The sequence below is a fragment of the Myzus persicae genome, unplaced genomic scaffold (assembly GCF_001856785.1).
Source record: "Myzus persicae strain clone G006 unplaced genomic scaffold, MPER_G0061.0, whole genome shotgun sequence".
Classification (NCBI taxonomy): domain Eukaryota; kingdom Metazoa; phylum Arthropoda; class Insecta; order Hemiptera; family Aphididae; genus Myzus; species Myzus persicae.
Genome location: NW_019104148.1, coordinates 13,869 through 34,058, shown reverse-complemented (window position 1 = coordinate 34,058; position 20,190 = coordinate 13,869). Strand labels below are relative to the sequence as shown.

Genomic DNA, 20,190 nt, shown 5'->3' with positions numbered 1-20,190 from the left:
CTTGAGATCTGGTATGAAAACTTGGAATACGTATATTAATGCGCTCCAGGAGTCGGGGTGCATCCACCTTCCCATGAAGTAGGTTAAATAACAACAGGTGGTCAGCTCTTTCTCGTCGATTTTTAAGAGAACACAGTTTTAATGTATTCATTACTGGTATGTAATTGTGCTGAGGGTGGTTAATTTTAAGTAGAAATCCGGCAAGACTATGGAAACGAGATTGAACTCTTTCGATAAGTTTTGTCTCGACTTGAAGTGATGGGTTCCAAACTATCGATCCATAATCCAAGATTGATCTTACAAGGGAACAATAAAGTGCAACCAAGCAAGGCGCTGAATTGAACTCAGTGGTATGACGACGAATGAAACCTAAAATCTTTAAGGCCTTGCAGGATATATAATCTATATGAGATCTAAAAGATAGAGTTGGTGTATATATGAATCCAAGATCTTTAGTCTCTTGAACTCGCTTTAGAGGTATCCCGTTTATTGTGTAATTAAAATCAATACATGTTCTAGATCTATAGAAGGACATGACTTTACATTTGTCTTCGTTGACATTTAGGCCAACTGTTTTACACCAGATCAAAAACCCATCTAATGATTCTTGAAGGACATGGCAATCATTTATTGAAGATATCTTAGCAAAGATATCTTTCTATTATGCATCTTACTTTTTATTTATGAAAATGTAAATAAAACTACTAAATAACAATATGTACACTATATAGCTAGCTTAAACCTACTTATGGTTGCCACAAAAAAATATTTGTCGTGGTCAATTGAGGTAATCAAAATAGTCGACCACCACTGACTTAAACAATAATTGTAATGGTTCATAAGTTATAAGGTGCTGCTTGGATATGCGGTTTTCAAGTGCACGCGTTCTACAACCATACCTTTATGTAGATTGTAGACTGCATATCCGAACAGCAATGAAAAAAAAACAATACAATTGGCCAAAATATAATTTGCTGTATAAGTATACAATATAGTTTTGTATTTTCCACCTATTATTTAGTGAATTTAATAAGTTTGTTATAGGTAGTAACCCAGGCCGGTGGTCCAACACTCAGCCCGCCCTCCGAATATGCCTCCCAGCTTTTTTTTTTTACCCCCTTTAGAAAACATATATTTAATAATTGTAGTACATTAAGTGTGATATATTGAAATGAAAACTACACAGCGGTCTACCATGGATGAAGAGTTTATGGACCTTAGGTTTTTGGACTTAAAAATGGTTCTGAATGCTGAATGCTGATATTTTTATATTTTATGTTCTTCGAAGAGATAAAAACACATGACTGAATATTATTCTGCGAGAATGTGAAGCGTGCTCTGTTATTCATTTAGACGAGTGGGTGATTTATAAATGATTGAATAATAATGGATGTATTCATAAAAACTGTAAACCATCAGCAAAACTACGTCGATCCTCTGACAAGGGCTCAAACCCTGCAAGGCGTGGAAAGATCATCGTTGTATGCAAAGACAAAAATCATGTAAACGATGTTTGGCATAACCACACTTCAATCGCACCTTTACCATTATTATTGGACAATTACTACAGAAAAGAAGAACCTGACTTATTTAGTAAAATTTTCCCACTAGCTGAAAATATTTAATAAATATTCGGTTATTATAGGTAGGCCTATCAGCCTATCTGAACTCTTATAAGTTTTTGATTTAGCTTCACAATATACATTCAATTTATGAATTGAAAATTAGAAAAATGTAATGTAATATATTAATTAGGTATTATGAGTTATAGTTTTATGTTAAATATTTTATACTAGAAAAAAAATCTCACTATTTGCATTGCGTATGTCGTATGTGACATATTGTGTTATGCGTCGGTTGGTATAGGTATACCAAGACATTAGTATTTGAGTAATCAGTATATTATTAGTTCATGTGGCCATGCGGGAATGCGTTACGGTTACACCAACATGTCGATGGGCCGTGTCATATTACGTAGTGACAACTGAATGACAGCTTTTGCGACAGCTATGGAAAAGCTTATAGCGTCCTATAATCAGGTATTTATTTATTTATTTATTATTAAGTTTAACGGGACAAACCCTTTTACATGGGATATAATAAATAATGATCAAGAACAACATGCCAAAATAATTAATGCAGTTTGAAAGGTGAATTATAACAAAAATTTACATATATATAAAATAATTAAATTTCAATTAGATAGTAGGTATAAAGCTTTTGTTTTAAAAGATTCACGAGACATAAAAAAGAAATCGACTTCATTACAAATTGAATTACATAATAATAGAGCTCTAGGAAAAAATGAATCTGAACAGATTTTTTTTTTATAAAAAGGTACAAAAAATAAACAAGAGTTTCTAATCGAATAACTATGAGTACAAATACTAATTTTACTTAATAAATCAGAACAATCAATATAATTATTTAGAAGATCATAAATAAACATGACGTCAGATAACTTACGCCTAACCTCACAAGGCTGAATATAAATAGAATTAGCTACTAATGAAAATGAATCTCTAGAAATGGGTAAGTTTAAACGAAACGATATAGACTTAAGGAATTTATACTGAACATTCTCAACCAATTTATCAGTACAATTTTGAGCCCAGATTATTGAACCGAATTCAGTATGGGCAAGATACTCAAAAAACAGTATTGCGACACTAGATACTACCTATATAGGTAGATACTTGGATTTGGAGAATCGAGATACTAGATTTAGATACTCGATACTTACATTTTAAGTATTTAAATATTCGATGCATTTGAAAAAATCAGTCATAGCCTACGACGCATAGAATTTTTTTTAAATTTTATTTATATACGATTAGGTAGATTGTGAGTCTGGACAAATTAATTTAACCTTAAACTTCCAAATATTAGTTAAGTATAAATATATTATAATAAGTCAATCGTTAAATTAAATAAATAAATAATTATACAAATAAATTATAGACATCATCATATCGAATAGTATATGCCACGACAATAAACGTCAAATGCATTTAACTTTAAAATTTCAAATATTATTTAAGTATAATAGTAGATATAAATATATTATGATAAGTCAATTATTGTTAAATTACATGAATAAATATATTTTAAAATTTATTTTATTTATTCCTGGTAGGATTATGATAAAATTAATTTTTTAAAGTATTGAGTATTTTTTGGCAAAATTATTTTGTGAAATGCTCGATACATTGTCTAAAATTGTATCGAGATTCGAGATACAAGATACAAGATACAATTGTACCTAAGATGCGTATGGCGCGTATCTTAGATAGGTACTTGTACCTATCGAAAATACTGCCCAACCCTGCCTATAATTTACGCTGTCGCCAATTCGAATGTCATATCTTGAAAATTACTAGTGTCCAGGTTTTAAGATTATTAAAAAATTATTCGCTCTCCTGAGGAATATTTCCCTACCATGTTTAGCTCTGTACTGTAATGTGCTCCTTGGCTCCTAAAGATCGTGCGTCCTAGGCAAGACGCACTACTTGCCCGGGTTGCCTCAGAGTAAATCACAGTGGCATATTTAGGCCCTGAGGCCCCAAGGTATGTCCAAGTGGGTCGGTCACAGGATCTTTACCATTACATAAAAATAAACACTGAACATTTTTTTTTAAAATTAAAATTATATTTGTGTCGAAAATAATTTGATTTGAAATACCTACAAAAAAAAGCCTTATGGCTCTAGGGTCACCAACAGGACCATATTTACAATTTTTGCGCCCTGGGTCAACCATAATTTTACGCCCCCCCCCAAGTTTTTCGCTACACCACTGGTAAATCCGCCTATGGTCACGCGTCTCGTGTAAGTGGCGATTCATCAATAGGTACAATGATTGTGAATAAAGTCGTCTATTTTTAGAATTTGGTGTATTCGACTTTTCGAAATGTCTTATACCTATACGAATAAAACTATACATATATAGTATATTATACAAATATTTTTTGAAAATGATGAAAATACTCTTCAAATGCTGACGATGCTGACAGTGGTGCAAATAAGAAAATTGTTAGGGGGGGTCTCAAGCCCCCAGAATTTTGGTAAAAACTATAGGTATGGATATATTACATTTTTGATTTTTGAGTTTTCACGCAGCTGGATGCCGAGAACTTTGACCAAGTGTCACATTTTCAGACTAAATATTTAAAAATCATGATTGGGAGGGGAGGGGGGTTGATACTGTTTTAAGTGGGTATAATTACTCAGTCTGTAGTCCTGGCAGAGACACCAAAAGTGTCCACAATGTAGAAGATAATATTTTCTGTGTCGTAGCGTTTTTATTTGTTTGATATCTTTAATAAGAAAAAAGTTAGAATACTTTTAAAAGTCTGATATTTTTACGTTTTTCAAACTTAAATACTTTTTGGTACGCCTGTATAGGCTTATCGAAAAAATGAAAACGCTAAAATTCTATTCATGTCAAAAATTTGATTTCTTAGTTATAAGTTATAACTGTAGCCTTCTTGGTTGTTTCCCACGCGAAACAGTTTTTCCTACATTCTAAATTTGTAAGACGGAGACAACACATGCCCATGTGGCATCTTCTTAAGTATACTAAGATAAATCACAGATCAAGGCTAAACAGCAAATAGGTGCCTAACCATTTAACTATATTATTACATAATCTGCGATCTGTGATAACATGTCAACATGATACGCATTATCATTTACATAAGATTTTGTCCACAGATAGTGTTTTGTCAGTAGTATTATCATTGAGCTTAGAACTTTAGACTTTAAAATTTAAATTAGAAGTGTATAGAAAGCCTTATGATACATTTAAATATTCAATACTCATTACTTGTGCACTCAATGGTATTATTATGTATCAATAATGTGCAAATTTACAAAAGATTGTTCTGTACAATCAATGTTCAATACTTTATACAAATTTGGCCTTGGTGTCTGAGAGTATGAAAGTTAATTGAAAAATAAAACAACTTATTATTTTGGCTATTTAAATTAAATAGATAATTATTATTCTATTACATAATTATTTAGAGTAGATTTTATAGAAATAGTATACCATAGTTATTGTCCGTTTTAAAGCAGTTAAATGAGCGGCAACAAAAAACGTTTTACTGTAAGTAAATTTTAATCTTTATCTTGTTATATTGTTACTATTAGCTATTTTATTTGAACAAGAAATAATATTATCTATTTTAATATAATCAATTTATTTCACTTAAAAAATTGATTAGTATCTTACATACTTATGTAACCAATTATCATAAGTCTAACAATGAAAATTAATATTGCTTATTTAGGTATTTATTATTTTATGTAATACATTGGAACACACTTATGTGACACACTCGTACAGTAGTTATTTCCAATTTAAAATTGGCACATCTTTTTCATTCCTTATTGTGATTCAACAATCCGATAGTGAAATGAGTCATCAGACATCAGTTATCTGTAATACACTATTATATTATACACTATTATTCTTTATTAACATTGTGTGTTCTACAGCAAAAAAAAGGTATGCTCAAGACTGTAAACATTGATATCATTGAACAAATTGTTGTTATTTAATTTTTTTAATATCATTGTTCAGGAGTTTCTTTATTATTTGTGATAATATAGCATAATAGGCAAAGTGGATGAATTCACCTTGGTAGTAGGCGTCTCTTATGTTAAAATGTTCAGTTTTTATTGCTTCTATGTCATAATTAATTGTTTTAATTATTGAAATAGACAAAATACGGAACAATGTCTCATACCAAAAAGTTTGATTCATTTTCTGAGAAAGAAGACTCAGTACCAATTGGATCATTAAATATTTTATCAGCAAAGTATGAGGTGAGTAATTGTTTATATATTATAACACAAACATAATGTAAAATGTGCATTTATGTTTTTAATTTTTATATTACATATTTACATGTACCTACAGTTTAAAATGTTAAATACAATATAGCTACTTATCATGTTGTGATTTATGAAATAGTCGAGAGAAGCATTTATACTTCAATATATTAATGTAATAGTTGTTTGGTACAAATCCTGGAAAAAATCCCTTAAGGAAACACTTCCCAGACATTTCTTGTCTTTGTCTTACAAGTGCGTAACTTACCGAATTTTACGCTCAGCAGATCATGTTGAGCTCTGTAATTTTAAAAATTAGAGTGAATTGACCTATTAAATTTAAATGTGAGATTATCATGGCATCTCATGGGCTTTTTATTATATTTTAATTTTAAAGCTAGTTATGAGTATTTTAAGATGAACAAACAATTTACAATTTTAAAATACTGATAACTCGCTTTAAAATTAAAACATAACAAAAATCCCATGAAATGCTCTAGATAATACCTTACCTACCTTTAAATTTTAAATTAGGAGGTTAATTCACTCCAATTTTTAAACTTACAGAGTTAAACGTAATCTGCTGAGCTTACAATTTGCTATGTTATGCACTTGTAAGATGGATACAACAAATCAATGTGTAGCGTCCTCTTAACAATGGTTAAATTTTTGGAATTTTTAACATGTATAATCTAACATCCTGAAATTTTTAACAAACAATTACCTAACTTTATTTCTAATAATTTTATATTTAATTTAGTTGTTATTATTATTATTATATAATTTATAAAATTATTCTTATCAATTATTCCTATTAAATTAAATCATGATGATTAATTTTTAAGAAAATATTTAAATATATAATTTTTATATTAAATTTATTTGATAGTGTGATACTATCCCATGTACTATAAATTGAATGCCTTATTTGTTCAATATTTGTTTAAATAATGTGCACCTACTTTAAATAGTTTTATTGGAAATAATAATGAAATAATTTCTTTTTAGAGTTTAGATTATGAAGTTGTTGAAAACTATGTTTATCGCGAGGAAGAGCGAAAAAAAGGTTACCCTTTTGTAGTGAAGAAAAATGTTGTAAGATGGATTATTTTTTTTTGGATTGGTGTAATCACTGCTGCCGTTGGTATTATTATTGATTTATCAATAGAAACTATTGCGGGTTTGAAATTTAATCATGTTAAAAAATGTATCCTTTTATGATTTTATTCTTATTTGGTTTATAATTTAACATGTCATATTATGATAAATTCTTTAAGGATTATAAATTCCTTAATTATATACCCACCATTAGATATTGACAAATGTAATCAATCAGACTGTTTATGGAAACCATATTTATTATTGTTGGCTTACAATATTGTACCAGTTTTAATTGGTTCTACATTAGTTGCTTATGTTGAAGTAGGTATATTTAAAATAAATACTAGTATATATATTTTTTTTATTATTTACTATTGGTTAATGTAATATAACTTTTCTAGCCAGTTGCATTGGGATCTGGAATTCCTCAAGTAAAATGTTACCTCAATGGAATTAAAATACCAAGATTAGTTCGAATAAAAACTTTATTTATAAAAGTTATTGGTGTAATTACCACTGTTGTAGGTGGCATGTGCGGAGGAAAGGTAAATTATTAGTTAATATAATTTTAGTTTACTACTTAAGATTTTAATCTAACTAATTTTGATTTTGTACTACCTCAATTACAACTCTCTAGTTTAGGGTAGGTTAAAAGGACTTATTGGCTATTCTATGTTTTATAAAAAATGTAAATTTTAGTTATTTTGTTGTGGCTTGAAAATATTATTTGTTGGTGCTTGAAACTTTTTAAACGTATTATTATATTTTATACATTCAATGACATTTTTCGAATGCAATTTTTTGACAAAAATTAATTCAACATATTGTATTACTAACGTTTTCTAATAGTAAAACAAATTATTTTAATAGCAGTAATAACATAAATTATACTTAATAATATAAAAGTAGGCTGACAGGCCAGTTTTATTTAAAATTGTTTTTTCTACACAATTATTTCATATCATTGAATTCCAATTATACATATCCATTACAATGACCCCCATGGATCGTGATGTACAGCTGGCTGGTACCAATTTATCTTAATTTTTTAGTTTTAAGCGGTTGTTGAATTAATGAACATTTTATTAAGCATTCACTACAGTATTTTTAAAATTTTAATTTAAGAAATAAAACTCTTATAATTGCCTATAGGTGTTAGTTATGAATTATGATTAAAGTTGTCAAAAGTTTTAAGATAATTTTTATTTTAGGAAGGTCCGATGATTCATGCAGGTGCTGTTGTAGCTGCAGGAATTTCCCAAGGAAAAAGTACCACGTTTAATAAAGATTTTGGTGCTTTAAATTACTTCAGGGAGGATCACGAGAAAAGAGATTTTGTGTCTGGAGGTGCTGCTGCTGGAGTCGCAGCTGCTTTTGGTTCACCAGTTGGTAAGTTTATTATTATTATTGCTATTATTTATATTAAACAACTTGTACATTTTTTTTAAGGTGGTGTATTATTCAGTTTAGAAGAAGGAGCTAGTTTTTGGAATCAAGGGCTTACTTGGAGAATATTTTTTGCATCTATGATTTCAACATTTACACTAAATTTAGTTTTGAGTGCATATCATGGCCATCCTGGTAATATACCTGCTAACTGTGTACTTAAAATAAAACATGAAAACGCTGGAATTTATATTTAATCTGATCATGAAATAGGTGAATTAACATTTTGGGGCTTATTGAATTTTGGCAAGTTTAGCAATTTTGCGTTATCTTATGAAATGTTTGAATTACCAATATTTGTTTTTATGGGAATTATTGGTGGACTAACTGGAGCATTATTTTGTCATCTTAATTATAAACTCACCGTATTCAGAATGAGGTAATTTATTGTTTCATTGTTAATAGTAATTTCTTAATTTATTGTAAACAAATAAATAATTTTAAAATTAAGAAAAAAAAACCTTAAAGGAAGTTATAACTATGTTACTATCTTACTATCACTTTAATTCTAAAAAAAATGTTAGACAATCCTTTTAATCTTGACACTTGCTGTCAGCAATTAGATTTTTAAGTGTTATTTTATTTATTTGTTTATTTTTTATCTTGTATTAATTGTACTTAATATATTCCAGTAACTAACAATATAGTAATACAAAAAATTCAACTATTAACAATAACTTTTTATTTGTCAAAACTAAAATATATTTGAGATCTATAAATAGAGTAAGTTTATAACATTATTCCACTAAAAATATTTCCCATAATTTCTTATATTTTTTGTCTAAAAGGGTTAGGTTAGTCCCTGCAATGACTTTAGTTGTTGGTTTTGTTGTTTGGTCGAAATTTGTGTTGTGTGAGAGATGAGGATACAACACAGATACCAAATGCAAAATTTAATATAAAATGTATATCAGACTTTATAAGAACAAAATACTTCTATGAATTACAGTCTGTAACTTGGAATGGTAAGTGGTTGTTATCATGGACTTGGTTATTGTTGTAAGACGCCACTAAAGCAACCCTTGGTTTGTACGTTCAAACGGCTCAGTCCTCTGTTATACCTCTTCAGTGTTCGGGTAAGGTTGGAGTGTCGACAGAGCTGTGTTAGTTGTATCCATAAGAGGTGGTTTGATAGGAATGAGTGTCAACCAAAGTGCGCATTTCTTGTACTTTGTACTTGATACTGTTGTGGACCACGTAAAGTTAATACATAAAAATATACAGCTAAAATATTAGCATAGGTTCATAAAAAATTTGTTTTAGTTAAAACATTTAGTCATATAGATAATCACTAATCAATATTAAACATTTAGGAAATACAACACTTTATTTATTTTATTTTATTTCCTAGGCATTTGGTGGATCGTTGGAAGAAAGTTTTAGAAGCAGTTCTGGTTTGTTGCTGTACAGCAACTGTAGGAGTTTTGTTAATGTTGTGGCAAAATGATTGCAAACCTTTGGGCCTTGATCCAACAAAAAATCCTGTTCAGGTTATTATCATTTTATTTTTAATTTTAATAAATTCACTGCGGGTTCATATAACTTATATATTTTTATTAGTTATCCATAATTTTTTTTCTTGGTTGATACTTGATAATATCAAATGAATTTCACAATTCATTGATATTTCATACTGATTTATGAATTTTATTGTTATTATGGAAAATTAAGTTTTACACATGTTTTCTGTGTTTAGTTAAATTGTAATGATGGTGAATATAACTCTATGGCGTCATTATGGCTTCAAGTTCCTGAAGCATCAGTTAGATCTTTTTTCCATGACCCAACAGGTAAATTGTAATTTTTAGACATAAGCTTGTGCAGGTGATAGTTAGGGTAGGCACTTGACTACTTTGCAAACTTTCCCCCTGAATATTATCATAATATCTAATCAATAATCTTATTAGTTATTATGATCAAAATAAATTAGACAAATAATTAGTTTTCATAATTTATGGTAGTGGTGTATTCTAGGGGGGGGATGAAGGAGGGGCAATTGCCTCGACACAACTGTTGAAAGTTTTTCTCGGGGGGAAGAAGGCTTAAAAAAAAATATGTACCCAAGGAAGCAATCTTAAACATGTCACTGACTTAGGTGTGAATAAGAATATTTTTTTTATGTGTGTGTATTAATATCATTATGTTATGTATGACTACCCTGCCAGTAATGTCTGTGCACGCTTATGTTTGTGGACTGATTTTAGAGATTTAATATGCTTATAATTTACTATTGGCAGTTGCTAAAAGTTGTAATGTTTAATGTATTTTTTAGAATCACTCGATGCAACTACATTAGTGTATTTCGCCATTTCTTTTTATCTACTTACAGTTTGGACATATGGCTTAAGTGTTAGTGCTGGCCTTTTTATTCCATGTTTAGCTACAGGTGCAGCATGGGGACGACTTATCGGACTTGGAGTTCAGTGTGTATTTCCAAATGTAGTAAGACTTTTTTTTTAGTTGTATTATATTCATAAAAAAACATTTATTTGCTATTTATGTGTATACTTTTTTTTAAGTATAGAATTTTTCAAAAAATTTTTCTATGTATTAATATAATGATATACTTAACACATAACTTATTTTAAGGATGTTGGAAAATATGCATTGGTTGGTGCCGCATCACAACTTGGTGGTGCTGTTCGCATGACCATCAGTCTTACGGTTATATTAATTGAAGCAACTGGGGATATAACATTTGGTTTACCACTTATGATTTGTCTTCTAACAGCAAAATGGATTGGTGACTATTTTACAGAGGTTAGATACCTTAGTATTTAATTGAATAAATACATTTTTTTAAATTTATTATTAAATTAAAAATATTTATGTTTATTGAAAAAAGTATTAATGCTTATACTATTATTTTCTTTTATACAATATTTTTTATTATTTTTAGAGTATTTATGACATTCACATACAATTGAGTGGAATACCGTTGATGGCTTGGGATCCTCCACCACTATCATCAAATATTTATGCTAGCGAGGTCATGTCATATCCTGTCACAGTGTTTAAATCAAAAGAATCAGTTGGAAAAATTGTTGACACTTTAAAAAAGTATACATATAATGGATTTCCAGTAGTGGATGATGTTTTCAGCGCTGATACGGTAAATAAAAAATGAATTATAAAAATAAAAATGTAGTTTTCATTAAATATATTTTGTGTTTTAGGAAGGAGGTAACAATAAACCTAATGGTCGCTTACGTGGATTGATACTTAGATCTCAACTTATTGTACTGTTACAAAACAAAGTATTTAATGAGATTCCTTCTGCTTGGGATAATGTTTCTTTGACTACTTTCCGAAAAGATTATCCGAGATATTCAAATATAGATGTAAGTCAAATTTCATAGATATTTAAATTATAACATACATTATCATTCTTATTTTCACTGTTGTGTTAAAATTTTTATAAATTGTATTAACAAAGCACCACTATAATCAAAAATATCTTACTTTTTTGAACATAACATTCATATAAAATAAAATCATGATGAATGTTACAAGTATTATTTTTTAGAATGCTCGATTTAAGTTAATTTGTTGACGTTATGTGAGTGAAATTATTCAAATACTTATAATTCCAATAATATGACAATTCTTCATTTTATACATCAATGAATAATGAGTGTAGAAAATGTTAAAGTTATAGGTATACATTTATTTTTTATGAAGAAAACATGAACGTGAGATGTACACAGTTTTTGTTTTTTTGACATAGAAATTCATATAATATTATTATGTAAGAATCTAACTAGAGTTAGCCTAAAATGTTTCAAAGTATTTTTCATTCTTTTCTATTGCTGTTTACAATAAATATTAAATATTTTGAGTGTGCTCCTCTAATTGTATCTATAAAATTAATAATTATATTTGTAATTGACCTGTGTAATATGTCGAAATAACTAGTAATTAGCTTGAATACAATAAGTATATAAGTACTAATAGTACTATGCTTACATTTTTGTTTAGAATATCGAAGTCTTGGATAGTGAACGACAATATACAGTTGATCTATTAAGATTTATGAATCCATCTCCATATGTCGTACAGCTTGTAAGAACATACAATTTTAAATTAAATGTTAGGTTTATTTTTATTGCATATAAACTAAAATTTTCAACAATTTATTTACCTAGATGGCATCATTGCCAAGAATTTTTCGACTTTTTAGAGCAATGGGCCTTAGACATATTGTTGTCGTTAATGATTCAAATGAGGTATTTATTACACAGATAATTACTTAGTAAGATATACATAAACTGATGATATTTCATATTCACTTTTTTTTAGGTAATTGGTGTTGTGACCCGTAAAGATCTTACCCGTTATAGAGTATGGAGACATAGAGGGTCAATTGGTGTTGAAGAACTTAAAGTGTCTGCTAAATTGTGATAACTTTTCTTATTCAAATTAATCTATTCTTATACTATATTCCATTAACTACGAAAGTTATCATTCTTTATTGTACATTAGTCGTTATATTTTATCAAAATAGTATGATGTTCTATATTTTACTTATTTAACAAATGTCAATTTATCAGCATTATTATAGAAAATATTTTTTAAAATTTAGTGTAAATCAATTGTCCTTAAACTGTGATACCCAGGGCCATGTGGTAGGAGTACCACACAGATTATTAAACCAATATTTTACATTTGTTTGTAACAGATCTAATAGCTATTATATTATGTTAGGTGTTTTTAGATACTTAATACATTTTTATATGTACATAAATTATTATTTTTATGCATTATAATTTTTATAAATGTATTTTAATAGTTTTATTTAGTTCTTATATATTCATTTGTGACACAACATACAAGACTGATCCAAAATAAGTTAATTCAAATGTTTGGGAACCTCTGGAATAAATAACATGTGATAACTGTAAAATATAATTTTGGTATGAAAGAGAATTACCAGGCAGTGGAACAATTATTTCTTTACTTCAATTGTTATTAATTGTAATATTATATTGGCAATAACATAATTACTAGAAATAACTTTATTTTAAATTGTTATTCAGTCATTTCAATGCTTTGAAGAAAAAAAATTATTTCTGAATAGATATTCAAATATTCTATGTAGTATGCAAAGTACACACTATTAATAACTTGGAAAAATTAATTGATGAATATTATTAAATGTATACTATTTTTATAATTCATAATATTATACAATAACACACATATTTAACTTAAAATCACTAATTTTATGTATAAACAGTTCTACGTTATATTTTTAAATTGTATTATTTAGACTATTTTTATTCTCAACCAAATTTATACTACAAATATGTGTGGTTATTGTATTCAAGACTTACAATAATATAAAAATTTTAGTTACGCTCCATAATATAAATTTATTTATATATTAAATATAAGTCATAGGTACATAAAACCGATCTCACAAATGAGTTTTCTTTAAATACTAAAAAAGTTCTATTAGTGAATAATGAATTTGTAGGTATATCAACTTCAATTATTTTTAAAATAAAAAATGAAGAAAAAAATACAATTATTATACATATATTTAGGTGCTCCAACAAGACCTAAATTGAATTTCTATATAATTAATCTAACAAAACTTCCATCTGTTACCACATTCATTGCACATAACAAAGGTTGTCATTGGTTCATCAGCACTTCTTGTCTGGATTTGGTTGTACGTACAGTTTCGTTTTTTACATTTACCACATTTCAATAAATCAGTTGAAGTTCCCTGTACAGTCGCCAATTGAGCATCATCTATAGATTCTTTAATGAGTCTATTTCTCAATGTTTTCATCTCGTTACTGGCCATCTCTTCAGCAGTCATTTTAGCTAATTGAGCAGGAGTAATTGCGCCAGCAATGAAATTGCTTCTTAGTTGTGGGTTTTTAGCATCTCTTAGATTTGAGTATCTACTTCTTACTCTATTTTTGTAACGAGCATCAGTGTTTTTAAACTCGGAGTAGATAGCATCTTCTAGTTCATCAGCAAGTTCTTCGATCGACGCACAACCACCAAATTCATCTTCAGTTTTCAATGCGGTGATTAGTAAATCGCGACATTTGAGACGTATTGCATCTGTGGTTGATGGTGTTGGAAATACGACTGGTTTTGGTGTATCTTTCTTTGTATCTATTTTTTGTTCTCTTTCCTCCGATTTCTTGCGCTCTTTTTTATCCTTCTTCGGCTCTTGAGGTACAGATTTGTCTCCACTTAATAATTTTTTCCAATTTTTAATCAATGCCTTCGAAAATGTAATTACTTCTTCATCTTTGCAGCTTTTTCGGAATGAATTGACAGTCATTCCCACACGAGTCTTAGTAAGTATGTCTAGTGTAATCGGCAGGTCTTTAAGAGCTTTCAATAAATCAAGTGCTTGGGTTTGGTCAGCATTTTCGTCAGACATGCTTTGTAGCTTGTTCTGTATTTTAATTATGTCTTTTTCGACCGACATTGTGAATACGGAATTGATTATAAATCAACGTTCATTAACAGGTAAAAGCCTTACCAAACACTGATGTCTGAACGATTGATTTAATACAGTGCGTGTTTGAAAAATCGTATATTTCACGTGATAATGTAAAGTATAGACAGTAGACACGCCACATACGTTACAGACTGACGGAAAATAAATTATATTTTATTATAAACAAACACGGCGGCGGCGTGAACCCTCCAAAACAATTATTATTAAAATGAAGAATGAAAGTTGAAATATAAAAAAAAATGTTTGATAGTAAAAATTGGACGCAAGCAGGTATTTTAAAAACAGTCACACCAACATAAGCCGACAACGATTAATGCACGCACTGTATAGGTGTATGGTATCACGACCGCCGCCAGTTGATTACTTGTTATCTTTTGACTGACTGATTGACCTGTTTGAAAGGTTTGAATTTAAGGTATTGACAAATTTGATTTAAATCTGTTAAATCTCAATAATTAGTAATACTTTAGGGAGTAGTTGTATGTCTTGATTAATATAATAAATAAATAGCATATAACTTTTATTTCTGATTGCTAATTTTCTACTCATAAATACTTGGTGGTTGTTACCACTTGGAACTTAGCTTTTTGTGATTTTCCAAATTAGTATACGTAAAGTGATGGCTATCTGCATAACGTTAACTTAATAAATAATTTTTTGGACGTTTTGTATTTTTTTAAGTATTCAGTTGCAGTATATCATCATAAATTTTACACGTGTTCTTTAAAAAAAGATTTAAACATGATTTTAAAAAAGATTTCTCTTTCTTGTCGTACATTTGTACGTTTTTGTCATTCAAATGTAAGTGATCAAGCTGCTTTATTTCAATCCTACTTTACATGTTTCAATATTGATGTGAGCATTTTTAATTATAAACATTTGAAAACAACTTTCTAGGTTAAATGGAAGGAGAGAGTATTCTCTGGTATTCAGCCAACAGGGACCTTGCATTTAGGTAACTACTTTGGTGCTGTATCCAAGTGGGTTCAACTACAAAATGAAAACAGAGAAGTCATATTCAGTATTGTTGACATGCACTCCATTACTTTGCCTTATGTTAGTTTAATATTGTATATTATCTATTATAAACTATGATAGCTGTGTTAGTAATTTGTATTTTCTATTTTAATAGAATACTAAAGAATTGAAAAAAAATGTCTTCCTCATGACAGCTAGTCTAATTGCATGTGGAATTGATCCTAAAAAAAGCACCTTGTTTCTGCAATCTCAGGTAATTTAAATTGTTTGATTATGATTTTAAAATATTGTTTTTTTGATATAATATTACAATATATAAACTCAGTGTACTAAAAGTGTAAAAACTTAAAAAATAATAATCCATTATTACTGTATTTCTTATATAGAAAAATAACTAGTTTAGAGTAATATATCACAACAATTTTTACCTGATTGTAAATTCTATTTATCATAAGGTACCTGAACATACACAATTAAGTTGGGTTCTTGGATGCTTAACTACGATGCCTAGATTGGGCCAGTTGCCTCAATTTAAAGAAAAGTCATCAACTTTGAAAGATGTTCCTCTTGGTTTGTACTTATATCCAGTTTTACAAGCTGCAGACATACTTTTATATAAGTAATCAATTATACTTTCTATCTAATGTTTTCGTTATTGGCCTATTTTATTTGTCTTAGAGCAACTAAAGTACCAGTCGGCGAAGATCAAATTCAACATTTACAGTTAGCTCATAGTTTAGCTCGAACATTTAACAAACGCTATGGGGACACATTTCCAGTACCTGAAGTTCTTATTCAACGTAAATACAATATATATATATATCTTAAATAATATATTATATTGTATTATTAATAATATAATTTTTCAATTTGTATCTTTAGAAGATTGCTCTTCAAGAATAAGAAATCTTCGTGACCCAATGAAAAAAATGTCTAAGTCTCATCCAGATCCTCGCGGAAGAATAGAAATCACGGATGCACCAGATGTCATTGTAGAAAAAGTGAAAAAATCTGTTACAGATTGTACATCTAAAATAACATATGATCCTGAAAATAGACCAGGTGTGTCAACGCTCTTAACTATGCATTCACTAGTTTGTGGACTATTGCCAGAAGAAATTTGTGAAGAAAATGTGCTCTTAGATACTGGAAGGTAAATGAGTTTTAATCTTCTAGTCTGTATTGCTAACATTTTATATAACCTACCCTAACAAAAAATAATTGTAAAATATTGTAACTCGTTTTTAAGCAATAAATAATGATAATAAAAACTAAAGTAGAGTTACAATATTATTTTAATCTTTAACAGTTATACCTACATAGTACAAGCGTGTAACTATTAATACTTTTTTCAGGTATAAACATATAGTAGCAGAAGCATTAGTTGAAAAATTTACTCCTATTCGTCAGGAGATCTTAAAATTGATAGATTCACCAGAATATTTGAGTAAAGTACTACAAGAAGGACAACAGAGAGCAAATTTGATTGCTTTAGACACATGGCAGGAAGTAGCTTCGAAAATTGGTACAATATCAAGCAATGAGATTTTAAATCATAAATAAAAAACTAGCTAATAATTTAATACTATAGAATTGTTTTTTTGAACATTAAAGAGCTTTAATCTTTTTTTATAACTATTCTCATTTACAATTACATGGTTATTCTTGAATTGATTTCCTGTTTTTCCATTCTTCTAATTGTTTACGGGCACTTTCAATATCAGCATCAGTTACTGTTGGTTCTACTCCACATTCAACCTCTTCTTTTTTAGCCCATTCTAATGTTTCCAATTTGTGTTTCAAAAATATTTCTTTTTCGTTATCCAATTCATTACGATATTCAGCCAATTTTTTTGATTTAACTTCATCACACCATTGAGATGTAAGGCGCCGTAATGATTTTTTTCTTTCTACTCGTTCATAAGGCCTAGAATAGAAGTACAAATTATGAATGTAAATATTTTGGAAAATTATTATAAAATATACTTACGGGTGAGGATGATACTTTAAATCCAAATTTTCCAATAACCATTCAAACTTCTTATAGTCCCAAGTTCGTAAATGTTTCAGTCTTTTTTTACGTTTATCTATTATTTCTTTTAATGCTACTCTAGAATTTTTATCTCTTGGAGCTAATTTGTAGTGTTCTTGAAGATTACGAATGTTTGATGTCATACTGGCAACTAAATATGAAAACATGAATATTTATTGGTTATGAATAAATTGGGGACAAATCTCAGTATAATAGGTTATATTATTTGTTAAACATACATGCATATTTAATCAATAGTTAAACACAGTTTGGTGAGAACTTATAATTTTTTATTAACATTGGTTCGTTGTAATTATATTATTTTATTAGTTATAACGAGGTCTTAAAATGAAATATTTATGAACATAATTACTTTTATAATTTACTTTCTTAATTCTGGACTTATTTTTTTATTTTAACACACAATAGAAATTCGTTAGTTATAAAAAGTTTATTGTGTTCCAGTATAAAATTATCCTTTACCGAGATAATGAACCATGTCAATGACATGGTGCAAACATTCTGATGAGTGACTTTTTATATTCACACTGGTTTGAACGAACAAATTTGAAATGACTAGATAAAGACAAATACCAACCTTAATGATATTGATTTTATGTTGGATTTTAAGCATTAGTTGAATTATTTGTCTTTTTTTGGGTTTACATCTAACATGTGTCCAGATTTAAGAAGTGAAAAATCATAAAATGAATCACTAATTGAGTTTGAATTAAATATTTCAATTTTCAACTTAGGCAAAACAGTAAATGATAAAAATATTGATTAAAAAAGGGCGTTCGGAAGTACCTATACGAAAATATTTATCAGGTCTCATTCTATGTATACAATACAATTTCTTATAAACTAAAATATGCATATAAATAAATAATGAAAACAAATTTAAATATTGCTTCCTATTACTCTGCATCCTTTCTAGACAAATATGAACAATTTAAAAGTTCTCAGCCTGCGTTATAACATATTATACAGATGATTATAGTTTTTTTTTAATAAACATACTATATTGGTCTAATTCAACAAAAAAGAATATATAATTTTTAGTCATCAATATTATAATATTATGATCATACTTTGAACTTCGCATGATGTGAAATCTAAATTATTGGATTTGACCTTATCAATGAGCTGTTGGCGAACCAATTGCGTTGCATACCGCCGTCCCATAAAATCACAAGAAAATACTTTACGCACATATTCATTGGCTCTAAAATAAAATTTGGTTAATAAAAACAAATACTTGTATAACCATTAATGTCAATAAAAAAAATTAAGGTATGTTAATCATTTACGTTTTTAGTTCCTCAGAATCTTGATATTCTAATGGTGGTTTAGTCATATCCAGTGGCTCCAGGGGTGACAAGTCACCAGATTTTTTAGGATCCCAGCATGCGATTTTTTCTGGTCGGACCCATTTTATGTGCAAATCAGACTTAAGGCCCCTAACTGATACAATTAAACCGTTCCCAGGGTGAATGAGTGAACGTAACGTATTGAACATGACGGTACAGGGAACAGAACTGAATGATATTGAAATGGATAGTTATTATTAAATCATATTAAAGTGACAGAATTAAACTTAAAATCTATAACACAATTAAGAAAGAGAAACATTAAAAATTCCAACGAAAAACTACTCTGCTTTTCCATATAATTTGTCATTTAATCGTTATCAGTTATCACATTGGTAATTATTAATTTTTATACCAGAGGCACGATGTAGAACTGAAGTCGAAGATATCTTTTCTACATCGTGAATAGAGGTTAGAGATGAATGAATGATAAGCATCATGGTTGTAGGTTACTACCGTGTACTATAACCACAGATCTTATAATATCAGCTATGACTATAACCTTAGATCATATACCTATGTTTATGATCTAAGACTATAACAGTCTTTACTGTGTAGTATTTCCATAGACTTAGAGAAAATCTCCAAGTCTATGAGTCTATGATTAATATTAATTAACAGTATAACCCCATGATAAAATAAACCTGACCTATTTCGTCAAGTATAACCCTTGCGTGGGCCGTACTACTGTCGCCTAGAATAGTAGAATTATAGACTGTTGAAAGAATACATTTTGGACTATTGTGCTTATAAGTTATAGCTCGTTTTCAGCAGTCTGCTGTCAGCATTTAGTAGTGGTACCTAAGTTTTAGGCCCTTAGCATAACCCTCAACAGTTAACTTTTATAGTTGCACTCTGCACAAACCAGTGGCGTAGCCAGGATTTTTTTTCAGGGGGGGGGGGGGGGGGTTTTACAATTTTTTCCACAGCGGTGGTTTAGTTT

General features: G+C 28.9%; 4 protein-coding genes across 7 annotated transcripts; 2 read left to right on the top strand and 2 right to left on the bottom strand.

Moving 5' to 3' along the window:
* The first annotated feature begins 1,994 nt into the window (after window positions 1-1,994).
* Window positions 1,995-13,306, top strand: LOC111039273 (H(+)/Cl(-) exchange transporter 7). 3 transcript variants are annotated; one of them, XM_022322703.1, is made up of 17 exons: window positions 1,995-2,039; window positions 5,723-5,827; window positions 6,842-7,040; window positions 7,146-7,255; window positions 7,336-7,479; window positions 8,146-8,323; window positions 8,384-8,515; window positions 8,594-8,759; window positions 9,732-9,870; window positions 10,077-10,170; window positions 10,653-10,822; window positions 10,970-11,140; window positions 11,280-11,492; window positions 11,557-11,721; window positions 12,359-12,442; window positions 12,526-12,606; window positions 12,680-13,306. In XM_022322703.1, exons 1-17 carry the CDS (start codon window positions 2,010-2,012, stop codon window positions 12,779-12,781), a joined length of 2,283 nt encoding a protein of 760 aa, XP_022178395.1. In that variant the 5' UTR covers window positions 1,995-2,009; the 3' UTR covers window positions 12,782-13,306. The 3 variants fall into 3 exon arrangements, with proteins under 3 accessions (XP_022178395.1, XP_022178396.1, XP_022178397.1); XM_022322704.1 differs by lacking the exon at window positions 1,995-2,039 and adding an exon at window positions 4,762-5,105; XM_022322705.1 differs by lacking the exon at window positions 1,995-2,039 and adding an exon at window positions 5,410-5,507.
* A 426-nt stretch (window positions 13,307-13,732) lies between these two features.
* On the bottom strand, window positions 13,733-15,087 carry LOC111039269 (transcription elongation factor S-II). The gene has a single exon (XM_022322699.1). The coding sequence runs from the start codon at window positions 14,832-14,834 to the stop codon at window positions 13,968-13,970; it is 867 nt and encodes a 288-aa protein (XP_022178391.1). The 5' UTR covers window positions 14,835-15,087; the 3' UTR covers window positions 13,733-13,967.
* A 103-nt stretch (window positions 15,088-15,190) lies between these two features.
* LOC111039268 (tryptophan--tRNA ligase, mitochondrial) lies at window positions 15,191-17,473 on the top strand. Of its 2 annotated transcripts, XM_022322695.1 has the most exons (8): window positions 15,267-15,282; window positions 15,549-15,668; window positions 15,765-15,923; window positions 16,000-16,098; window positions 16,301-16,464; window positions 16,524-16,645; window positions 16,728-16,998; window positions 17,201-17,473. In XM_022322695.1, the coding sequence occupies exons 2-8, from the start codon at window positions 15,609-15,611 to the stop codon at window positions 17,406-17,408; spliced, it is 1,083 nt and encodes a 360-aa protein (XP_022178387.1). In that variant the 5' UTR covers window positions 15,267-15,282; window positions 15,549-15,608; the 3' UTR covers window positions 17,409-17,473. The 2 variants fall into 2 exon arrangements, with proteins under 2 accessions (XP_022178388.1, XP_022178387.1); XM_022322696.1 differs by lacking the exon at window positions 15,549-15,668 and having other exon boundaries at window positions 15,191-15,282.
* Window positions 17,421-19,600, bottom strand: LOC111039270 (28S ribosomal protein S15, mitochondrial). Its single transcript, XM_022322700.1, has 4 exons — window positions 19,188-19,600; window positions 18,969-19,102; window positions 17,836-18,028; window positions 17,421-17,772 (listed from the first exon to the last, which is right to left on the bottom strand). Exons 1-4 carry the CDS (start codon window positions 19,394-19,396, stop codon window positions 17,505-17,507), a joined length of 804 nt encoding a protein of 267 aa, XP_022178392.1. The 5' UTR covers window positions 19,397-19,600; the 3' UTR covers window positions 17,421-17,504.
* Between the last annotated feature and the right edge of the window lie 590 nt (window positions 19,601-20,190).

Bases quoted from the DNA above. Each gene is read 5' to 3' on its own strand.
- LOC111039273 (XM_022322703.1), top strand. From the start codon at position 2,010: ATGGAAAAGCTTATAGCGTCCTATAATCAG. The intron at 10,171-10,652 runs GTAAATTGTAAT...TGTATTTTTTAG, and splicing joins TTTTTTCCATGACCCAACAG to AATCACTCGATGCAACTACA. The intron at 10,823-10,969 runs GTAAGACTTTTT...ACTTATTTTAAG, and splicing joins AGTGTGTATTTCCAAATGTA to GATGTTGGAAAATATGCATT.
- LOC111039268 (XM_022322695.1), top strand. From the start codon at position 15,609: ATGATTTTAAAAAAGATTTCTCTTTCTTGTCGTACATTTGTACGTTTT. The intron at 16,099-16,300 runs GTAATTTAAATT...ATTTATCATAAG, and splicing joins CCTTGTTTCTGCAATCTCAG to GTACCTGAACATACACAATT. The intron at 16,999-17,200 runs GTAAATGAGTTT...TACTTTTTTCAG, and splicing joins GTGCTCTTAGATACTGGAAG to GTATAAACATATAGTAGCAG.
- LOC111039270 (XM_022322700.1), bottom strand. From the start codon at position 19,396: ATGTTCAATACGTTACGTTCACTCATTCACCCTGGGAACGGTTTAATT. The intron at 19,103-19,187 runs GTAAATGATTAA...ATTTTATTTTAG, and splicing joins GATTCTGAGGAACTAAAAAC to AGCCAATGAATATGTGCGTA. The intron at 18,029-18,968 runs GTATGATCATAA...TTTCATATTTAG, and splicing joins CACATCATGCGAAGTTCAAA to TTGCCAGTATGACATCAAAC.
- LOC111039269 (XM_022322699.1), bottom strand. From the start codon at position 14,834: ATGTCGGTCGAAAAAGACATAATTAAAATACAGAACAAGCTACAAAGC.